Below are 19683 nucleotides of genomic sequence, written 5' to 3' on the forward strand. Positions count from 1 at the left end.
TACTGTTTATCGATCGGTTTTCGATACTCTCTGTTAGTTTACTAACTTCCAGCACCGACTTTGTTCGCATTTACCTGTCCATCAACTACTTCGACGATGGAATCGAGGACGCCATTCAAAAGGTGTCCGGTATGTAATGCGAAGTACCCACACATCGACGTCCATCCGGTGTGCAACAAATGCCTTTCGCCGGACCACGACGAGTCGACATGTATGGCCTGTGCCCGGTTCCGTTCAAAGAAGACTCTGCGGAATCGTCGAGCGGCGAGGCTCGAAGCGCAGCACGCGGCACCGGCCCCAGCTGACATCTTCGACGACGCGGACGACGTCGAAGAAGTAGAAGTCTTACCCTCCAGTCCCGTTTCCGACCAAGAACCCGGATCGGACGAGGCCGACGAGTCACTCTTCCACAGAGGTGAAGACGACACCGAGGTAGGAGACGACGAGGAGGCCTTAGGGGCCGAAGAGAGTAGCTCCGATGATGAACAAGGCCTACCTGTTCAAACCGAGAATTCACCAGTGCCACAGACTATGGCTCCGGTCGAGGGATCGCCTTCGGGCCTTACCCGAGACCTATCACGCAGTCCTTCGGCCCCGCCCTCGGGCCCGGCCTCGGACGTTCAGCGGCAGCCATTACCGCTTAAGCCAGCTGGTTTCCCTTCCACGAAACCGAAACCGAAAGCTGCTCAGGTTCCTACGAAACCGAAACTGAAAGTGGCGCTAGTCGGATCGAGGCCTTCAACACCTTCGACGCCGGCGCACCGTGTCGGCACCGACCGCACCAAGGGGGACTTCGGTGCCGAACTCGAGACGGGCGACATGGGAGTCGACAAACGGAAGAAGGCCATCGGCGCCGAAAAACCTGCTCGGTTACCGGCGTCGACGCCACCGACACCGAGGGCCGTCCCGCCTGCTACGCCTCGCAGCACCCCCTCGACGACACCGAAACCTCACGTGTCGAAGACGTCGACGGTGATCTCCGCACCTCGGCTCGATGCACCACGGGCGCAGAAGATATCTGCAGCCGCCTCGACGACCCTGGCGGGGGCCACGACCTCTAAGGCGCCCCGAGTACGGCCTGGCGCAATGCCAGGCTGCAAAACCAAGGCTGCCCTCCAGGACCAGTCGGGTTCGATCGATCCAGCGGTTTCGTCGGTGCCGACCAGCATTACCTTCGGCTTGCCTCCATCCACAATCCCGAAGGCGTTTCAACTCAGGACACAGGCCACCAAAACTGCGGTTACGCCTGTCGAGCCGTCACCGTCACGCGTCATCGACGCCGACACTGGCAGGATGATTCTCCACGACCGAAGGATAACTTCGGAACCGCCATTGGAACCTTTCAGGATCCCGCTAAAGAGGAAGCTGCCTGTGGACACAGAACCTCTCCTGTATGAACCCTTTCATTCACCCTACCAGGATCCACACCGGGCCTCCCCCACACGCTCCGACACGGATGCATTGGAGGACTACATGGGTGAACAAGTCCCCTACCATGTGGACACGGACCCTGATGACCAGCAGGACCCTGACCAAACTTGGGGCGACCCTGCAGACCCCAGTGCACCTCTTGATGCACAGGACCCACAACTATATGGGGCAAAAACGTCACCCACAGAGGATACTGCGGCGTTCAACGCTCTGATTGAACGGGCGGCGAACAACCATGATGTACAGCTTCACTCTGATATCATCGAAGATGACTTTCTAATGGACACCTTTGCATCCTCAGAAAGACATGTAAAGACTCTGCCAATGTTGAAGGGGGTCCTTAAGCCAGCCACTGACATTTTCAGGGAACCCACCAGGGCACGAGTGATAAACCCCAGGATCGATAAGAAATACAGATCAGCACCTGGGGATCCTACTTACATCAGAGGACAATTACCACTCGACTCCATCGTTGTGGCGAATGCCCGCAAGAGGGCACACTCGCAGACAACGGGTGACGCTCCTCCCCCGGACAAGGAGTCCAAGGTGCTGGAGACCTCCGGCAAGCGAGTTGCCGCACAAGCTGCAAGCATATGGCGCATAGCTAACACTCAAGCGCTCCTCGCCCGCTACGATAGGGCGCACTATGACACAATGGAGCAACTCCTTCAACACCTCCCTGACCCCTACAAAGAAGGTGCAGAAATCCTTATCAGAGAGGGACAGCTACTCACAAATGCTGCCATCAAATGTGCACTAGACGCTGCTGACACGGCTGCCAGGGCCATCAACACTAGCGTCATCCTACGACGTCACGCCTGGCTACGTATCTCAGGATTCAAGCCTGAGGTACAAAACAATATCCTTAATCAGCCTGTCAACCCCGACTTTTTGTTCGGGCCTGAGGTTGACGCCACCCTCGAGAAGATAAAAAAGGACACGGACACTGCAAAGTCCATGGGCGCCCTACAAACTCAGTCCTTTCGGAGCGGCTCCTTTCGTCGCCCCGGAAACAAGGGAGCAGGCAGAGGACAGGGGTCACAACAAACATATAACAAGGGTAATACGCAGACCACCTACGATAAGAACACCCGAGGTGGCTATCGTGGCTCCAGTACCAAGGGCAGAGGACGTGGCTACGGCAACACCAGGTCCTCCCCCAAGAACAAGCAGTGACGCCCTCTCCCTTCCTCCCGACCACATAACACCTGTCGGGGGAAGGCTACAACGGTTCCTGTCCACGTGGAACTCCATCACCACGGACAGGTGGGTCAAAGATATTATAAAATACGGTTACTGTCTGGAGTTAACTTCCACTCCACCCACAATACCACCAAGAAACCGTCCTATGTCTTCAGAGCACTTGACGCTCTTACAGCAAGAGGTAGAAAGTATGCTTCTAAAAGGCGCTATCGAGGTCGTACCCGTCCACGAGCGGGGCACGGGGGTTTACTCCCTCTACTTCTTAATTCCAAAAAAGGACGGGTCGCTCAGGCCTATATTAGACCTGAGACCCCTGAACCAGTACATTCTTTCGGAGCACTTTCACATGCTCACTCTACAGCAAGTCCTTCCGCTTCTCCAGCAGGGAGACTTCCTAGCATCACTGGACCTCAAGGATGCGTATTTTCACATACCCATCCACCCCTCACACAAAAAATACCTCAGGTTCACTGTTCAGGGGCAGCACTATCAGTTCAAAGTCCTTCCCTTCGGCGTGACAACAGCGCCCAGGGTTTTCACAAAGTGCCTAGCTACGGTGGCGGCACATTTACGGAGACAGCACATACACGTCTACCCCTACCTAGACGACTGGCTCGTTCAAGCGAGATCGGCCCAGCAATGTGCAAGCCACGTGTCCCGTACCATTCACCTTCTTCACAGTCTGGGATTCTCACTAAATTACCCAAAGTCTCATCTCCAGCCCGCACACGTACAACAGTACCTAGGTGCGACTATAGACACTCTGGCGGCCACAGCTCAGCCAAGTTTAGTGAGGATCAACGGCATACAAGCGCTGATCTCCAAGTTCAGACCCAACCACTCGCTTCCAGCGCGAGTGTTTATGCAGTTGATAGGCATGATGGCCTCCTGCATCTTCATAGTCCCGCACGCGAGATTACATATGCGCCCACTTCAGGAGTGCCTAGCACGTCAGTGGAATCAGGCTCAAGGACAGTTGAAAGACCTAGTGTTGGTGAGCGGTCGGGCATACAACTCTCTGCATTGGTGGAATCCACAAAACCTTTGCAAGGGCCGACCGTTCCAAGAGCCTGTTCCACAAATAGTACTGACAGCGGACGCGTCTCTCCAGGGATGGGGAGCTCATGTACTCCACTACACAGTGCAGGGACTATGGACGACACAACAGAAGAAGATGCACATCAACCTTCTGGAACTGATGGCAATCTTCCTGGCCATGAAGGCTTTCAAAGTACATCTGTGCAACAAGGTCGTGTTGATCCGGACGGACAACATGACCGCAATGTACTACATACAGAAGCAGGGAGGGACACACTCTCCACAGTTGTCTCATCTGGCTCAGAGCATGTGGAAGTGGGCCATTCAGAGGAACATGTTCCTCATGGCGGAACACCTCCCCGGCAAGGACAACCAGATGGCGGATCTGCTCAGCAGACACAGCCACCAGATGCACGAGTGGGAGTTACACCCATCGGTACTCCAACCGTACTTCCAGCAGTGGGGTCACCCAGAAATAGACCTATTCGCGACAAGCGAAAACGCAAAATGCCAAAGCTTCGCCGCCAGATTCCCACACCCGCAGTCGCAGGGCAATGCGATATGGATGAACTGGTCCGGCAAATTTGCGTACGCTTTTCCTCCAGCACCGTTGATACCGCTGGTGGCTCGCAAACTCCGACAACACTCCCTGACACTCGTCCTAGTTGCTCCCACGTGGGCACGCCAGCCGTGGTACACCACCTTCCTCGAACTTTCCGTGGTACCGCATCAAAGGCTGCGGATCAAACCCGCGCATTTGACGCAGAACCATGGAGAGGTTCAGCACCCAGATCCGCAACAGCTGAACCTGGCGATCTGGCTCCTGAAGTCCTAGAGTTTGGCTATCTCAATCTGCCACCTGACTGTATGGACATCATCAAGGAGGCCAGGAGACCCACTACAAGAGCTTGCTATGCAGCCAAATGGAAACGGTTCGTCATTTATTGCGGTAATAATGACATTAACCCGCTGGACGCATCCATCCACAACATCATATGTTACCTCTTACACCTATACCGATGCAATCTGGCGTACACCTCTATACGGGTCCATTTGACCGCAATATCAGCCTATCTGCAAACCAGGCAGCACCTCTCTCTCTTCAGAGTGCCTGCCATCAAAGCATTCTTGGAAGGACTCAAACGAGTCATTCCACCTAGTCACCCACCGGCTCCAATGTGGAACCTCAACTTGGTCCTCACACGCCTGATGGGTCCACCCTTTGAACCTCTACACTCATGCGAGATTCAATTCCTTACCTGGAAAGTAGCCTTCCTGGTAGCGATCACTTCCCTAAGAAGAGTTAGTGAACTCCAGGCACTAACCGTTCAAGAGCCATTTATTCAGGTTCACGCCAACAGGGTCGTACTACGTACCAACCCCAAATTCATGCCCAAGGTAATATCGCAGTTCCACATGAACCAGACTATTGAACTGCCCGTTTTCTTCCAAAACCCACAAACTGTTGCAGAGAGGGCATTACATACACTAGATGTACGGAGGGCCCTCATGTACTACATCGACAGGACTAAACCCTTCAGGAAGACAAAACAACTGTTCGTTGCCTTTGCCCCACACCACAAAGGTAACGCCATCTCCAAAGCAGGGATAGCCAGATGGATAGTTAAGTGTATTCAAATCTGTTATCAAAAGGCAAAACGCACATTAACTATTCCACCACGAGCCCACTCAACACGCAAGTTGGGGGCTTCCATGGCCTTCCTAGGAAACATTCCCCTGCATGATATATGCAGAGCAGCCACATGGTCCACTACACACACATTTACAAAACACTATTGCGTAGATGTGCAGTCAAAACAGCAGGCAGCTGTAGGACAGGCTGTTCTCAAAACACTTTTTCAGACCGCTGCAGCTGGCACGGGTAGCCGCCGCCAATAGAGGGCACTGCTATGTATTCTATGCACAGATATGAATTCAGCAGCCCACATGCCTCGAACTGAATATGCTACTTACCAGTATGCATCTGTTCTTGGCATGTAGGGCTGCTGACATTCATATCGCCCTCCCTCCTCCCCGGCGCCTGTCGCAGCTGCAGCTCTCAGAATTATTGCAAGCATGGTCATCACTTTCTGTATCTACTCCATCACTGCCACAATGGCGAAAAACAATCTGAGGATGGAGAGGATGCCCATGCGCACTGTAGTCCAGGGGAGGAGTCACCTATCCAAGGATACTTCGAAGACTCTTCCAGGACAACAACGTGCAAACATCCGGACCCAACACTAGGCGGCGATCTATGCACAGATATGAATGTCAGCAGCCCTACATGCCAAGAACAGATGCATACTGGTAAGTAGCATATTCAATTCCTCAGAATCTGCTTGCTTTCACCTTCTTCAATATTTCATACATCTGGAAATCTTTTCACTCATCCACTCTCTATGAGATCGATGCTGAGACCTTCCTGTTCATGTCCATTGAGGAGATTGATGTTCAGGCAGTCGTCTACATCTGGTTATTGTAGTTCTCCTTCATGGAATCTTTCTTTTAAGACACCTGTATCACATTTGCAATCAAATATACCAAGGATGATTATCCCAGGAGACAATACTATTTAGATGCCTCTTATGCCTTTGGGCCTTCCATCGTCGTCCTCCCCTGCCATACGGAAAGCAATCTAACAATGGAGCTGATGCCCATAATTACAAGTCACAGGAGGAGTCTCTATACCATGGGACTCAATAGACTTCTTTGAAGAAAAACAAGTTGCTTCCATCGGAGCCCAACACTAGATGGCAGGAGTATGCAGTGCACGTGAATCTGCAGCAATGCATGCCATGAAAAAATGCTTACAGGGTAAGTAACATATTCCATACAGACAGAGGTGCCCCAGTCCTCTGTCTCAATTATAATGGAGACATTGCACCCAAGGACTACTCCAAGAACCTTATTTTCCCATGGTACCAGGCTTTGCTGTACTTATAGAAGATTTTTTTTTTTTACTCTGACTTTACTGAAAATAAGTACTCCAAGATTATTAAAGAAGTAATGGAAGTTCAAAACTCTTTGATAAAGACCAGGTATGTTTACGGTAGGCACATAGGCCAGACTCTCATAGTCTTGGTGGTAAGAAAAAGACATTCTTTTGCACTGATGGAGACATCTGTACTGCCAGACAGAGAAAGAAGAAAGCACATTCCACTCGTTCCATAGGTAGCACAGTGGCTTTCCCTGTTGTATATACCACCAACAGACATATGGATGTATAACTTTGTTCTAGACATCTCAGGCCACGCTTTAGGTACTGTATTTTAGTCTATGCACAGCGTGTAATCTACAACTGTACGTGTTGCCAACAAAACCTCTTTCTTACCTAGGACAATAGGTTTGCAACCTGCAGATCTGTAGATGGACATAGGCCCTAGCCACCTCCCTGAATGTGAGGAGACAGGAAGCCATCCAGTAAATTTTAATCATACTTTTTCTTCTTATTCTTAACAACACCTTGTTCCTTTCTCAGTACACAAAAATTACAAAACTTTGCATCTCTGCACCTACAATAGCCAATGGATGGAAAAGACAATCTGAGGTAAAGTCCTTGTCCTGGTGCATTGGTATTTTCAGGAGAAGGTAATATTAGTCACCTTGAAATCAAAACCATCTCCTCAAAGACAAACGGCTGGTAAAGTTACGAGCACAATAATCGAAACTAGACATGTGCAGAGAATTTGAATCTATATCGCTCCACCCTCCACAGAGATTGTTGCAGGTAATTAATATTTTCCTTCAAAACAAAATGGATGTTTGCTACAGACATTTCTTTCTTAACCAACTATCCATGGCTCTGTAAAAAGTGTTGGTTGCATGTTTTATTATTGAAGCTATTTGAATCAAGCAAACTATTTATAATTTTTCATTTGCTACTTAAGGTTTGCATATCACCTGAGGCAGTGGCAGATTGAAGGCACTGGCATCAGCAGTCACTTGAAGGCTCTTAGTGACAAGCAGTCATTACCTTTAAGAATTGTTTGTCAGCCAGCTGGGCTTCCTGACAAGGTAAACATGCACCTAATGCAAACTTATTTGTTCTTGATAATTCATGTTTTTATTGTTTTCCAATATTTGTTTTTTTGAAAATCTTTGTTTTTGTTGTTTTGGTGTAGATGACAATTGAAATGTATCCTAGTGATCAGGTAGCTGATCTGAGGGCAGAGGTTACTCATTGGTATGAAAACTTGCAGAAAGAGCAGCTTAACCAGCAAGCACAACTCCAGGAATTTGGACAAAGCAGTCGGAAGGACTTTCCTGGTAAAGCAAGCTTGAAATATCACCAGTCTGTTTTGTTTCTTGAAAATAATGTATTGCTTTTATAGGGTGAAAGAAGTGTGTTTGTCAGTTGTCACATCATGGCTGTTACCGTTTTATATTTTGCAGTTAGATATGCCTAATCTTTGCAAGTCATGTTTTGCTTATGTGAGCAGTATGTATTCTTATGAAGCACTTTTTAATATTCTAAAAGCATGAGTAAAAGGGAAGAGATGGGGCTAGGGCTTCCACAGGGCGATTGCTTTCATTTGGATGGGGCTTTGTCAATGTGACAGTCATCAAAGTATCTCTTGGCATGTGGCTAGAACTAGGGTGAAATTCAGAGACGGGAAATGGTAGTGTAGGCCAGATATATGATTATCTGTCTCGAGGAGGTCTGAGAAATGAGGCAAGCGAGTAGTTGTGGGTTTTCATATTATGCAGAACCTGCCATGAAGGCTGACATAGGAATGCTATCTGTAGAACATTAACTTGTGTATCTGAAAGAAACATTTTAGTTCTAGATTCCTTACCTTAGAATTACCCCCAGGTGTCGGACTGGATCCGGAAAGTTTTCTGTCAACAGTACCTCTGTGCGTTAGATGGTGGCGTCGGTCGGCTCCACGTCCGTCGTTGGCGTCGTAGTCGCCGGAATGACGTTGCGGTAGCTAATTAGACACCGCCCTCGCGTGCTGACGTCAGTTCTTTCTTTTTCCGCGGCAGCCAGCGCAGATCTCGAGAGAGCAGTAACTCCAGTTATTTTTTGACTGAACTTTTTGAGTAACTTTTGTCGACCTTATTTTTTGAGTCTACGACTCCTGGTGTACATAGGAATACCCGGCTTCAAGGCCTGCAGTTCCTGTACCCGACTGATGTCTGTTACGGATCCGCAACGTGTGTGCCTTTTTTGCCTGGAGCGCGACCACAACCCCAAGTCGTGCTCCGTGCCGTTTGAGGTCCCAGTCGCGAGGGAGGTCGAGGGACCGGTCGCAGAGCCATCACCATTCGTCGAAGTCTTTAAAGTCTTATAACTCAGGGTCGGGTAAGTCGGAGCATAAGAAGTCGTCGAAGAAGCATCGTCGCTCTTCGACTTCTCCCCGTTGGTTAGCTGACGCGTCGAGGGATGCGGGCGGTGCCCCTCCCAAGGCTCGTCGCACGGAGCCCGAAGAGTCGACTCCGCGGTTCCCTCCCTCCCTTCCTGGGACCCGGAGCGACTCCTGCCCAGCTTCGTACATTTTACGAGGCGATGCACGCTATCTTTAGGTAGGCCGACTCCGCCGGCGTGCCTTCGGGCCCTTCGGACTCGGTTGGGGGGCCCTAGGCCTTCTCCGCCTGTGGCTCCGGTGCCGCCGGCCCCCCTTGGATCCAGGCCTGGATCCGTATCAGCGCTGGTTGACCTTATTACAACCTCCACCGGCGCCGCTTCCTCCGGCACCAATTCCGCTACCTACGCTGGTCGTGCCCCCGGCTGGCGTTGACCACAGCCTCCATCCTGATGTGGACACTGAGCCGGACCAGCGCCGCCTGACGCCGGATCCGGTGCCGAGAGGGGTTTTTGCGCCCCTGTTCACTCCTGGGGTGCCTTTTCAGCTAGATTGGCACCCAGAGGAAGAGGAGGAGGAGGAGGACTGGGAGGAGTCAAGTGTCCGTCTGACTGATCAGCTCGAATCTGAACAGGACAGGAGAGAGGAACTGTGGGATGCCAGTGGTCTAGACACTTCCCCTGACTTTGGCATGTTGTCTCCTCCTACAGTGGCTACTGAGGAGGGAGCCTCATGCGCAGTGGTGTTGCGTAGGGCGGCCGAGGCTCTCAACTGCGAGCTTCCTACGGTGGCGGTCACGACTAACCTCCTGACAGAGGTGCTTCAGCCGGCAACAAGCTCTTCGGAGCCCCTGCTGCCGTTTAATGAGACCCTTATGGACATCCTTTTGGGCACTTGGTCCAGGCCCAACACGGGGGCTCCAAGCTATTGCCGCCGGGAGGGATGCGGCAAAGTTTACCATCTGTTGTGGGCTGGATACCGCTGGCTCTTTGGGCAGAATGTTTTCCACGTCTGTGGCCCTTCGTCGCTACACCTGGATGAGATCAACTGGCTTTTTGGGGGGGATGTCCAGAATACCCTCATTGACATGCCCTTCGATGGCCGTCGCCTTTTTGGCGACAAAGCAGACCACGATCTAGAGCGTTTCAAGGACTCATGGGCTACGGCCAAGTCCTTGGGCCTCTCCAGTCGCCCAGTGCAGTCTGCTTTTTGCCCCTTTCGTGGCTATAAAAGGGTTGCCTCACTATGTCCCGCCTAGAGCCGCAGGCCGCAGCAAGTTTCCAATCTTCGCGCGGCCGGGGACGTGGGAACCACCACCGAGGTTCAGGGGGCCAGCGGGAGGGCCAGTCCACCAACCCCCCCCCCCCCCCCCCCACCTTCCTAGTGTGATTTTTCAGGCCCATCAAACGCCAGTGGGCGGCAAGATCGGCCATCACCTCCCCCACTGGCGCACCATCACGTCGGACAGGTGGGTTTTACAAACAGTCCAAAGGGGCTACCCCCTCCCCTTTGAGGTGACCCCTCCAGCCATGGTACCTCAATACCACCAAATGTCGGAGGATCACCTGGGCCTTCTCCAACAGGAAGTTATGGCTCTCTTGGCCAAGGGAGCCATCGAGCGCGTTCCTATCCCAGAAGTAGGTAGTGGTTGTTACTCCCACTACTTTCTGGTACCCAAGAAGGACAAGGGCCTGCATCCTATCTTGGATCTCAGGAACGTCAACTGCTTCCTCCGGAAGGAGAAGTTCAAGATGTTGATGATCGCTCAGGTCTTGTCTGCCCTCGACCCTGGAGACTTAATGGTAGCGTTGGACTTGCAGGACGCTTGCTTTCACATCCCCGTCCTGCCGGCCCACTGACATTACCTGCGGTTCACGGTAGGCCACGAGAACTTTCAGTTTACCGTGCTCCCCTTGGGCCTTACCAGCACCCCTCGGGTGTTCACGAAAGTGATGGCAGTGGTCGCAGCTCATCTGCGCAGATCGGGGGTTTCAGTCTTCCCCTATCTCAACGACTGGTTGTTGAAGGCGGGCTCGCCCCAGGCAGTCGTCTCCCACCTCCAGACTACGGCCAACATCCTGCATTTGCTGGGGTTCCCCATCAATGTGCCGAAGACGCTCCTGATTCCCTCTCAGAAGCTCCTCGTCATCGGAGCGGTTCTAGACACAACGCGGTTTCAGGTTTATCCTCCCGAACAGCGAGTCCGGGACATTTAGGCTATGATTTCAATCTTTCAGCCGCTATCCCGGGTTTCGGTCAGGATGACCCTGAGGCTGCTGGGCCTCATGGCCTCCTGCATCCTGATTGTCGATCATGCTAAGTGGCATATGCGGGCTCTGCAGTGGGACCTGAAGCTCCAGGGGGCGCAGCTTCAGGGGAATCTGTCTGATAGGGTCCAGATCTCGGCAGGCACTGCACGTCAATTGCAGTGGTGACTCACAAACCAGAATTGGGTCAGCGGCAGATCCCTCTCCCTTCCCCAACCAGAACCCACAGTGGTGACAGACGCGTCCCTTCTAGGATGGGGCAGTCACATGGGAGAGGCGGAGATCAGAGGCCTCTAGTCTCCGGCAGAGTCCGTGCTCTATATCAACCTTCTGGAGCTCCGGGCGATCCGTCTTGCACTCAAGGCATTCCTTCCCTCTGTTCGGGGAAGAGTAGTGCAGGTGTTCACGGACAACACCACCGCCATGTGGTAATGCAACAAACAGGGCGGGTGGTGTTGTGGACCCTATGTCAGGAGGCCGTCCGCCTCTGCACATGGCTGGAAGATCAGGGCATATCCCTGGTGGTTCAACACCTGGCAGGTTGAACGAACTCAGTCGCAGGTGTATGATGGATCACGAATGGCGTCTTCACTCGGAGGTGGTGCAAGGTCTCTTTCGATAGTGGGAGAGCCTTGGTTACAAATTTTTGCCACCGAAGAGAACGTGCAATGTCAGCAAATCTGCGCGTTGGAATTTCCAAGGCGGCATTCGCTCGGCGACGCTTTTCATCGCAAGTTGAGTTTCGGTCTGTTGTACGCCTTTCCGCCTATACACTTATGCCCAGAGTGCCTTTAGAAGATCAGACACGACCGGGCCCAAGTCATCCTTGTGGCTCCGGAATGGGCACGAAGAGTCTGGTATCCCGAGCTGCTCAACATGGCCATCGATCCTCCGACTCGTCTGCCTCTTCGGGAGGATCTTCTGTCGCAGCAACAGGGGACGGTCCTCTACCCAGACCTTTCCAGCCTCCCCCTCCTTGCGTGGAAATTGAGCTGCGGCAGTTGATGTCTTTTGACCAGCCTCCTGAAGTTTGTGATGTAATCTTGGCAGCCAGGTGTCCCTCCATAAGACGGTATACACCTGCCGGTGGAACAAATTTGTGGTATGGTGCACAGCAAAGGCTGTGGATCCTCTTTCTGCCACTTTTTCTGAGGTTGTCTTGTTTCTCCTTTCTTTAGCCCAGCAGGGCTCTTTTCTGGGCACTATCAAGGGCTATCTTTCGGCCATCTCTGCCTTCCTTAAGCTTCCAGATGAGCCTTCTCTTTTCAAGTCCCCGGTTGTTAATCGTTTCTTGAAAGGCTTAACTCCTCTCTTTCTTCCTATTCCCTTCGTTATGCCCCAGTAGGACTTAACCTATTTAATGTGCGCTGCCTTTGAGCCACTTCACAACTGTCCTTTGAGGCTTCCGTCGCTTAAAACTGCATTCCTGGTAGCCACTACATCTGCCAGAAGAGTGAGTAAGCTCCAGGCTCTTTCCTCCAAGCCTCCTTTTCTGTCTGTCCATCCGGACAAGGTGGTTCTCAGGACTCGTCCATCCTTCCTGCCCAAGGTGGTCACTGCCTTTCACATCGGGCAGACCATCACTTTGCCCACCTTCTTTCCGCCTCGGCATCCTTCGAAAGAGGAGGAGAGGCTCCACCATCTGGACTCAAAACATGCGCTTTCCTTTTATCTGGATTGCACCAAACAGTCCAGGTGGATGACCAGCTCTTTGTTGGCTATGTGGGCACCAAGAAAGATCAGGCCGTACAAAAGCGTACTATCTCCCGATGGGTCGTTTTGTGTATCAAAGCCGGTTCTTCTCTGGCAAAGAATGAGCCTTTAGTGGGGCTGCGTGCCCATTCCACCAGGGCGACGGCAGCCGCTACTGCTTTGGGGCGGGGAGTTCCTTCTAAACGACATCTGTCAGGCAGCTACGTGGGCCTCGCTGCACACTTTTACTAAGCACTATTGCCTGGACACCTAAGTCCGGAGAGACTGCTTCTTTGGCCCTTCTGTTGTCTGGGACTTCCTGGTGTGATCTTAGTTCGCAGGCCCACCACCGGGGTTGGGATTGGGGGGTATCTTATTCTAAGGTAAGGAATCTATCACTAACGTGTTTCTTTCAGATGCACAAGTTATTTACCTTCGGTAACAATATATCTGTAAGAAACATTAGTTAGTGATCGATTCCTTACCGCCCCACCCATCCTCCCCATTCTGCGAACTGATTTCTAGGGTTAAGGTCATCCCTTCAGGGCCCTAGTTTTAAGGCACCAGTGGTCAGTATCTTGCATGGCTCTGCATTCCTGGCACAGAAAGTCGTGTATAGAACTGACGTTGGCATGCAAGGGCGGTGTCTAAGTAGCTGCCGCGATGTCATCTTGGCGACCACAACACCAACCACGGACGCGGAGTCGCACAACGCCACCTTCCGACGCACAGGGGTACTGCTGATGAAAACTTACCGGATCCAGTCTTGACGCATGGGGGTAATTCTAAGGTAAGGAATCTCACTAACTAATGTTTCTTACAGATATATTGTTACCAAAGGTAAGAAACTTGTTCATCTGTCCCAGAGCGACCTGAAATGTAGGTGTGTGATCTGTGGTTTTGGGACTACAGCCAGTAATCTGGCACAGCCAATGATGGGGCACATCCATGTCCCCACTATTCTGCCGCATTGTCAATTCAATTTTAAATATTCCTTGTACCTTACTGTCCCTTCTGTTTTGTGAAATGGTGGTTTGTGTGGTAATGTATGCAAGACAGCCACCTAGCAGCCCAGAAGACTTTATGAGCAAGCTAAAGGGTATGTAGAAGCTCCCCCTACTTCAAACCTTTATTTTGTGTGTGTTTTTATTAATAGTTCCAGTGTCTTATGGGCATCCGTTATGCAAGGAAAGAAATCAGTTTAATGATAAACTTCCCCCTTGTCCATACAAAGCCACTGACCCGAAATGCAGGGAAAGTCTACGGGTTGGTAGGAGACCAGGCCTGTGCTTGGGGGCTGCTCATCTCGCATTCTAAAACTAATCCCTGGTGTCTGTTGGGAGGCTATCTTAATTAGAGAGCACTGTTGTTCTATTGTGATCCCTAACGCTGGATAATTTCAAAATTGTTTACTCTCCCAGCCAAAAGGAATACCGGGGAACAGAGCTATATTCTCCAAATTGGCTGACCCTCCTTGGTTCTAGAACCTTTTGTTTGTGGTATATTCCTGTTTGGATATCAATAATGTCACTGTATGCAGCCCCTTTAAAATGAATTGGCGCCAGGGTGCTTTGTGGGTCAGTGGGAAATGTATCCATGATGTGACTGAGGAAAGGTCATGTCTGTGATGTGGGTTGATGAGAAGGTAATACCGAAATACTTATGATAACCTTTTTGCGCAATCTCGGTTTCTATATTTTTGGCTGAAGGTGGTTAGTTTTGTAGGAATTTGGCCCAGGTTGCATAGCGAGCTGTAATTGAGTGGTCTGACCAAAATTATGATTTATAGGTCTTTTACCTCAAAGATTCCCTAAAGATCAGGTCAATTATGGTTAGATATGTTTTGGCTCATACAGTTAGTTGGGTGAATCCTAAATTGAACAAGTCAGCGAAAATAGCTTGATAGGAATACTTTAATAGTCTTTAGAGAGAATAACCTTGCAGGTCTCCTGATTCGCTAGAGTTGAGACCTGTTACCTGATGTGAACTGCTCTACATTCTTTGTACAGGCTTAGATTCTAGTCCTACATTCATGTATGGAAAGACCCCAGCCCATTTAATATCTTAATGTCTACAACCTGTACCCTCTGGTACTCATAGGAATATGTTTTAGTTCACCTCTTGCAATATCATGCTTCTGTGTTTAGGGAGACAACATAGGAATATCATCATTTAGAAAGATTTGTGTCAAATAACTAAAGACACGTTTTATTGAGGACTACCTACCAGTCACCATATTGTTGCGTAGATTCAAGAAATGTATAATTGACATTTTACTGTCCCTGGTTAGCTGTTCTTCAATGTTAAAATATTCTGACCTGTGCAGAAATTACAGGTGCCAATTAAGGGTAGTGTTCAAAGGGGACTGAGTCCAAAGAAAATCAAACGTCTATGAAAGCCTACCATTAATCAGTAGTGCATAAACTTAAGAAATCCATAAAAAAGTTACTTTCTGTTGCTTTTGTAGGCTTAGTGTTTGTTCCTGTGAAAAATACAAGAATATATTGCGAGCAGTAGGCATTTTATTGTGTTGAAATGTCTTTATTTGGGTTTGTATTTTAGACTTGCAGTTTGACATGCATGTTGAATTGCACTAAAAGGCCAAGTAGCAAAGTGGTGATTGGTAATAGCAAATATTTTAAAGCTTATGGTACTGTTTAGGTCATCATTTAGATTATACTGGGATTTCCAGTTATTGACTGACATTATCTAAATATGGTCATGCATCGTTTACCAAATTCAAGGCACACAACAACAACAATCAAATTAGTGAAAGTAATAAAAGATGCTGGGATTCTTGTTCCTCTTTGTGTTCTCTATTCTCTTTTAGCCAATTGCCAACGCGTTTCGTCGCAGCGGGAATGTACCCCTTACGACTTCCTCAGGGCTGTTAAACTTCAAATCAGTTCACAACAGATCCTCCTAAAACAGTGTACGATTTTGGAGAAAACCAATCCTTTGATTTTCATAAGCAACTATTTAAAAGTGTATGGTCAGGGCTTTCATGCGAAGTACCCAGTTGTACAATTACCAAGGGTATTCCCGCAAGGTCCACTCTCGCCACGTACGCGAGTTCAATGCGGTAAATTACAACTGTCCCCAGGTCCTGACCGTTTGCTTCAAACTGAGGGTCTCCTCGTGTAAGCCTCCTCCGGTCCCGAATACAGGCCTGTATTCGGGACCGGAGGAGGCTTTAAATAGTTGCTTATGAAAATCAAAGGATTGGTTTCCTCCAAAATCGTACACGGTTTTAAGAGGATCTGTTGTGAACTGATTTGAAGTAAAATGGTCATGCATCTCACTTCTTTTCTTATGTAAAACACAATGTGTTTCTTAAAGAGGTTATTTATTTGCATTGTGGAGTATTAAGGCATTTCTCTGTTTCAGGCGGGCTGATGGGACCAGTGAGAATGATTTCTTCTGGGCATGAACTAACTACGGATTATGATGAGAAAACACTTAATGAACTGGGCTTTAAGGACATGCAGGTATTATTATGAGCATTATTTAAAACATGTTATTGAAGTAATTCAGAATGATAGCAAAGAACTCTTGTGAAACTGAGCCAAGCGAAAGTTCAAAAATGTCTGCATTGCTTTAATATACATACCGTCCTGTTTAATTATTAATTCTGCAGACAGCACTTGTATGGAAAGTAAGAAGGGGAGGGGATTAAAGAAGATAATACTGTTGTGGTGACACAACACATTAATTATCTTTCAGTAACTGCCCGTGATATTGGCTCTCAAAGGCATTCAAAGGTAAATATCGTCGAACAAGCGAAAATAATCTGCATAAGTTACCCAGTTAGTTAGGAGAACCATTTTATATGGAATCAAAAAAGAGATAGCATCACTCTACCTAATTGTATATGTTATCCACTTCCATTATGGCATGAAACTCTCCTGAGTTTTGTTGTTGAGTCCTTAATAATCCAGACTCCTGGCACAAGTCTGACTCTAAGATGATCCCCATTGTTTCTGATCTTTCAAAACCACCAGTGTAGTTCTTGTGAGTTGGGTGTCCACAGATTTTTTTCATGGCTTATTTGTTTACAAGGTGATGAACACTAGAAGCCGCACACCGTTTTCAAAGGACTACCTGTCCTTGTTTCTCACCTCCTGTCATTCTCTCAATTGCTAGTTTTGATCAAAATATAGTCTTAACTCAGCACTGCCAAATGTTTCTGTGAACATTTGCCTTTTTTCTCGTTATTGCAGACAATTTCTTTTCTTTATCTATCTAAAGGTGTGAAAGAAAGTTTTACTCTTACATTTAGACACCCGAAATTGACCTCAATCAATTCTTCAACAGTACACTGGATCGGTGGCAGTGTTAAACCTCATTTTCATGTGTCAGTATGTCCCCGCGTTTAGGCATATCCTAGAACATCCATTCAGCAGAGTAATATAATTCAATAGGCAATGGGTTAGACAAATTGAAAGGATCCCACTCAATGACTAAGTTCTAGATCAATAAAAAAGTTAAAAGGTTTTAATACAAAATTTCAAGATGAGCGAAACAGAGTAAATGCCATGAAGGCCATGAAGCAGTAAATAATGGCTCTCAAATGCAGAGTTATACAGAGTATGTAACATATCAAAATATATTCTAAGTCTCATTGGGCAGCAACATTTGTAAATATCCGGGCAGTATCCCTAGTAGAATAGGAAAGTTTTCTAACATTTGTAAAACAGATTTCTTATTCTTGCAAAGAAATTTAGAGTATCTGCACTTTCACCGTGGTGTGAGCAAATGTATAATTTCTTCAGCAAATCAGAACTCAAGAATAATAAACATAATTACCTCAACATCTAAGCACTATTCCATTTTCTTGAATTATTATGTACCTTCTATTCTATATCATGTAGAGATGTTCAAACAAATATGAAACAATATGAATGAATAGATCTAGTGAAGAACCAGAAAACATAGCTACATGTAACAATATTACATCCGCACCATGGAAGATTCACAGTGAGCAGAATAATGACAGTGGAAATAAACTATTATGACTTCAGTGTGACTGTGTGCTGTGGAGCCTGTGGGGAGACATGAGTGAGTGACAGAGATGACTTTCATTTTGGATAAGATGGCTTTTTGCCACAGAAATATGGCCTAGCTAAAACACGTCAATAAACACACTTCTATACATCCTACTACGTTTGTTTCAAAAGCAGTTATAATAATGCATAAATTAGGGGACAACTTCTTCCAGATTCCTTGGTATTACACACAGCCAACAGACAGAGAGAAAAAAGATAGATGCAGCAGGTGAGTGAGTCGTTGCTCAATTAGCAACACATTTCCAAGTCTTTCGACCTGCTCTCAAGGTACGACCGGGCCCACTGGGAGGAAATGGAGGAGTTCTTCCAGTAGCTCCCAAAGTAATTACGAAATTAGGACCTTGTTGCAGAGGGTAAAATAATATGCAGCGCCACTGTTAGGTGTGCTCTTGACGCTTGTGACACTGCAACGTGTGGCATTAACTCAAGTGTCCTGATTCGCTGCCACACTTGGCTGTGTGGTTCAGTCTTTAAGCCTGAAGTACAGCAGCATCTGCTCAACCTGTCCTTCGATGAGGGGCACCTCTTAGGGCTGGAGGTAGACCAGGTGCTCGTTTTTTTGTTTTTATTTAAAGGATACTGAGACCGCAAATGCCAAAGAGGCACTTCAGTCACCTTAATTGGCAATTCCTTTTGTAGCTCCCAGGTCGCCAAATCCACCTCTACCTCTTTTCAGAGGCAGCTCGTCCAGCAAACCCCATCATGGGGCTATTCCAGGGGAGTTTACAGGGGTAACAACTCCAAGGGAAAATGAAAAGGCTGTGCTGCCAAGGGCGCCACACCCACCAAGCAGTAACTTGCTCAAAGTGTCCCCCCACCGACCCCTGATAACACTGCACCTGTTTGGGAAAGACTATGTTTTTTTCCACTGTGGGCATAAATCCCCTAAGATCAGTGGTTCCTCTCATAAACCAGGGATACTGCTTAGAGCTCACCACCACCCCACCAAACATTTCTCCCCGCAAACGCACTCTTTCCCCTGAACTTCAGCTCCTCCCTCAAGAGGTATTAAAGGCACTCTTAAGCAAGAGGGCCATACAACCTGTGTCGCTCCACTAACGTGGCAAAGGAGCGTACTCCCTGTACTTTCTCATCACCAAGAAGGGCGGATCTCTCGGGCCCATACGCAACCTCAGGCCCCTTAACAAATACATCCTGTCAGAACACTTCCACTTGACAACTCTCCAGGATGTTATCCGCCTACTACAGCAAGGCACTTCTTGACTGCCCTTGACCTGAAAGACTGCTTTTACATCCTGATCCAGCCTGCACATCACTGGTACCTCTGGTTCGTGGTATGTGGCCAGCATTACCACTGCAAAGTGCTGAAGTCACACCTTCAGCCCCTACAGATCCAGCGCTTCTTGTAGGCGGTACTCCACTCTGTCACTGGGAAAGCCTATTCCAGACCAACATGGGTTCAAGCCTTCCAATTGTTGCTCACCCCTTTTCAGCCGGATCACCAAGTAATGGTCAGCGGTGATGGCCTCATCAACATGATGACCTTGCCATAGTTCCCCATGCCAGGTTACACATGCACCCATTACAGGAGTGCCTAGCTGGATAGTGGTTACAAGCAGGGGGTCACTGGGAAGATCTAGTATTGATCTGGGGCCTCTCCACTACTCTCTGCAGTGGTGGAACAGCAACAACTTGCCAACACTTTCTCAACCCTGT

General features: G+C 48.7%; 1 protein-coding gene across 1 annotated transcript in view; it reads left to right on the forward strand.

Annotated features, from left to right (window-relative positions):
• The window catches only part of USP34 (ubiquitin specific peptidase 34), a 2509780-nt gene that overhangs the window by 431191 nt on the left and 2058906 nt on the right, over positions 1–19683 (forward strand). The window contains exons 25-27 of the mRNA XM_085612349.1: positions 7563–7689; positions 7797–7941; positions 16328–16428. Coding sequence (XP_085468475.1) covers positions 7563–7689; positions 7797–7941; positions 16328–16428 — 373 coding nt within the window. The remainder of the gene's footprint in view (positions 1–7562; positions 7690–7796; positions 7942–16327; positions 16429–19683) is intronic.

This window comes from Triturus cristatus, chromosome 6 (assembly GCF_964204655.1).
Source record: "Triturus cristatus chromosome 6, aTriCri1.1, whole genome shotgun sequence".
Lineage (NCBI taxonomy): Eukaryota > Metazoa > Chordata > Amphibia > Caudata > Salamandridae > Triturus > Triturus cristatus.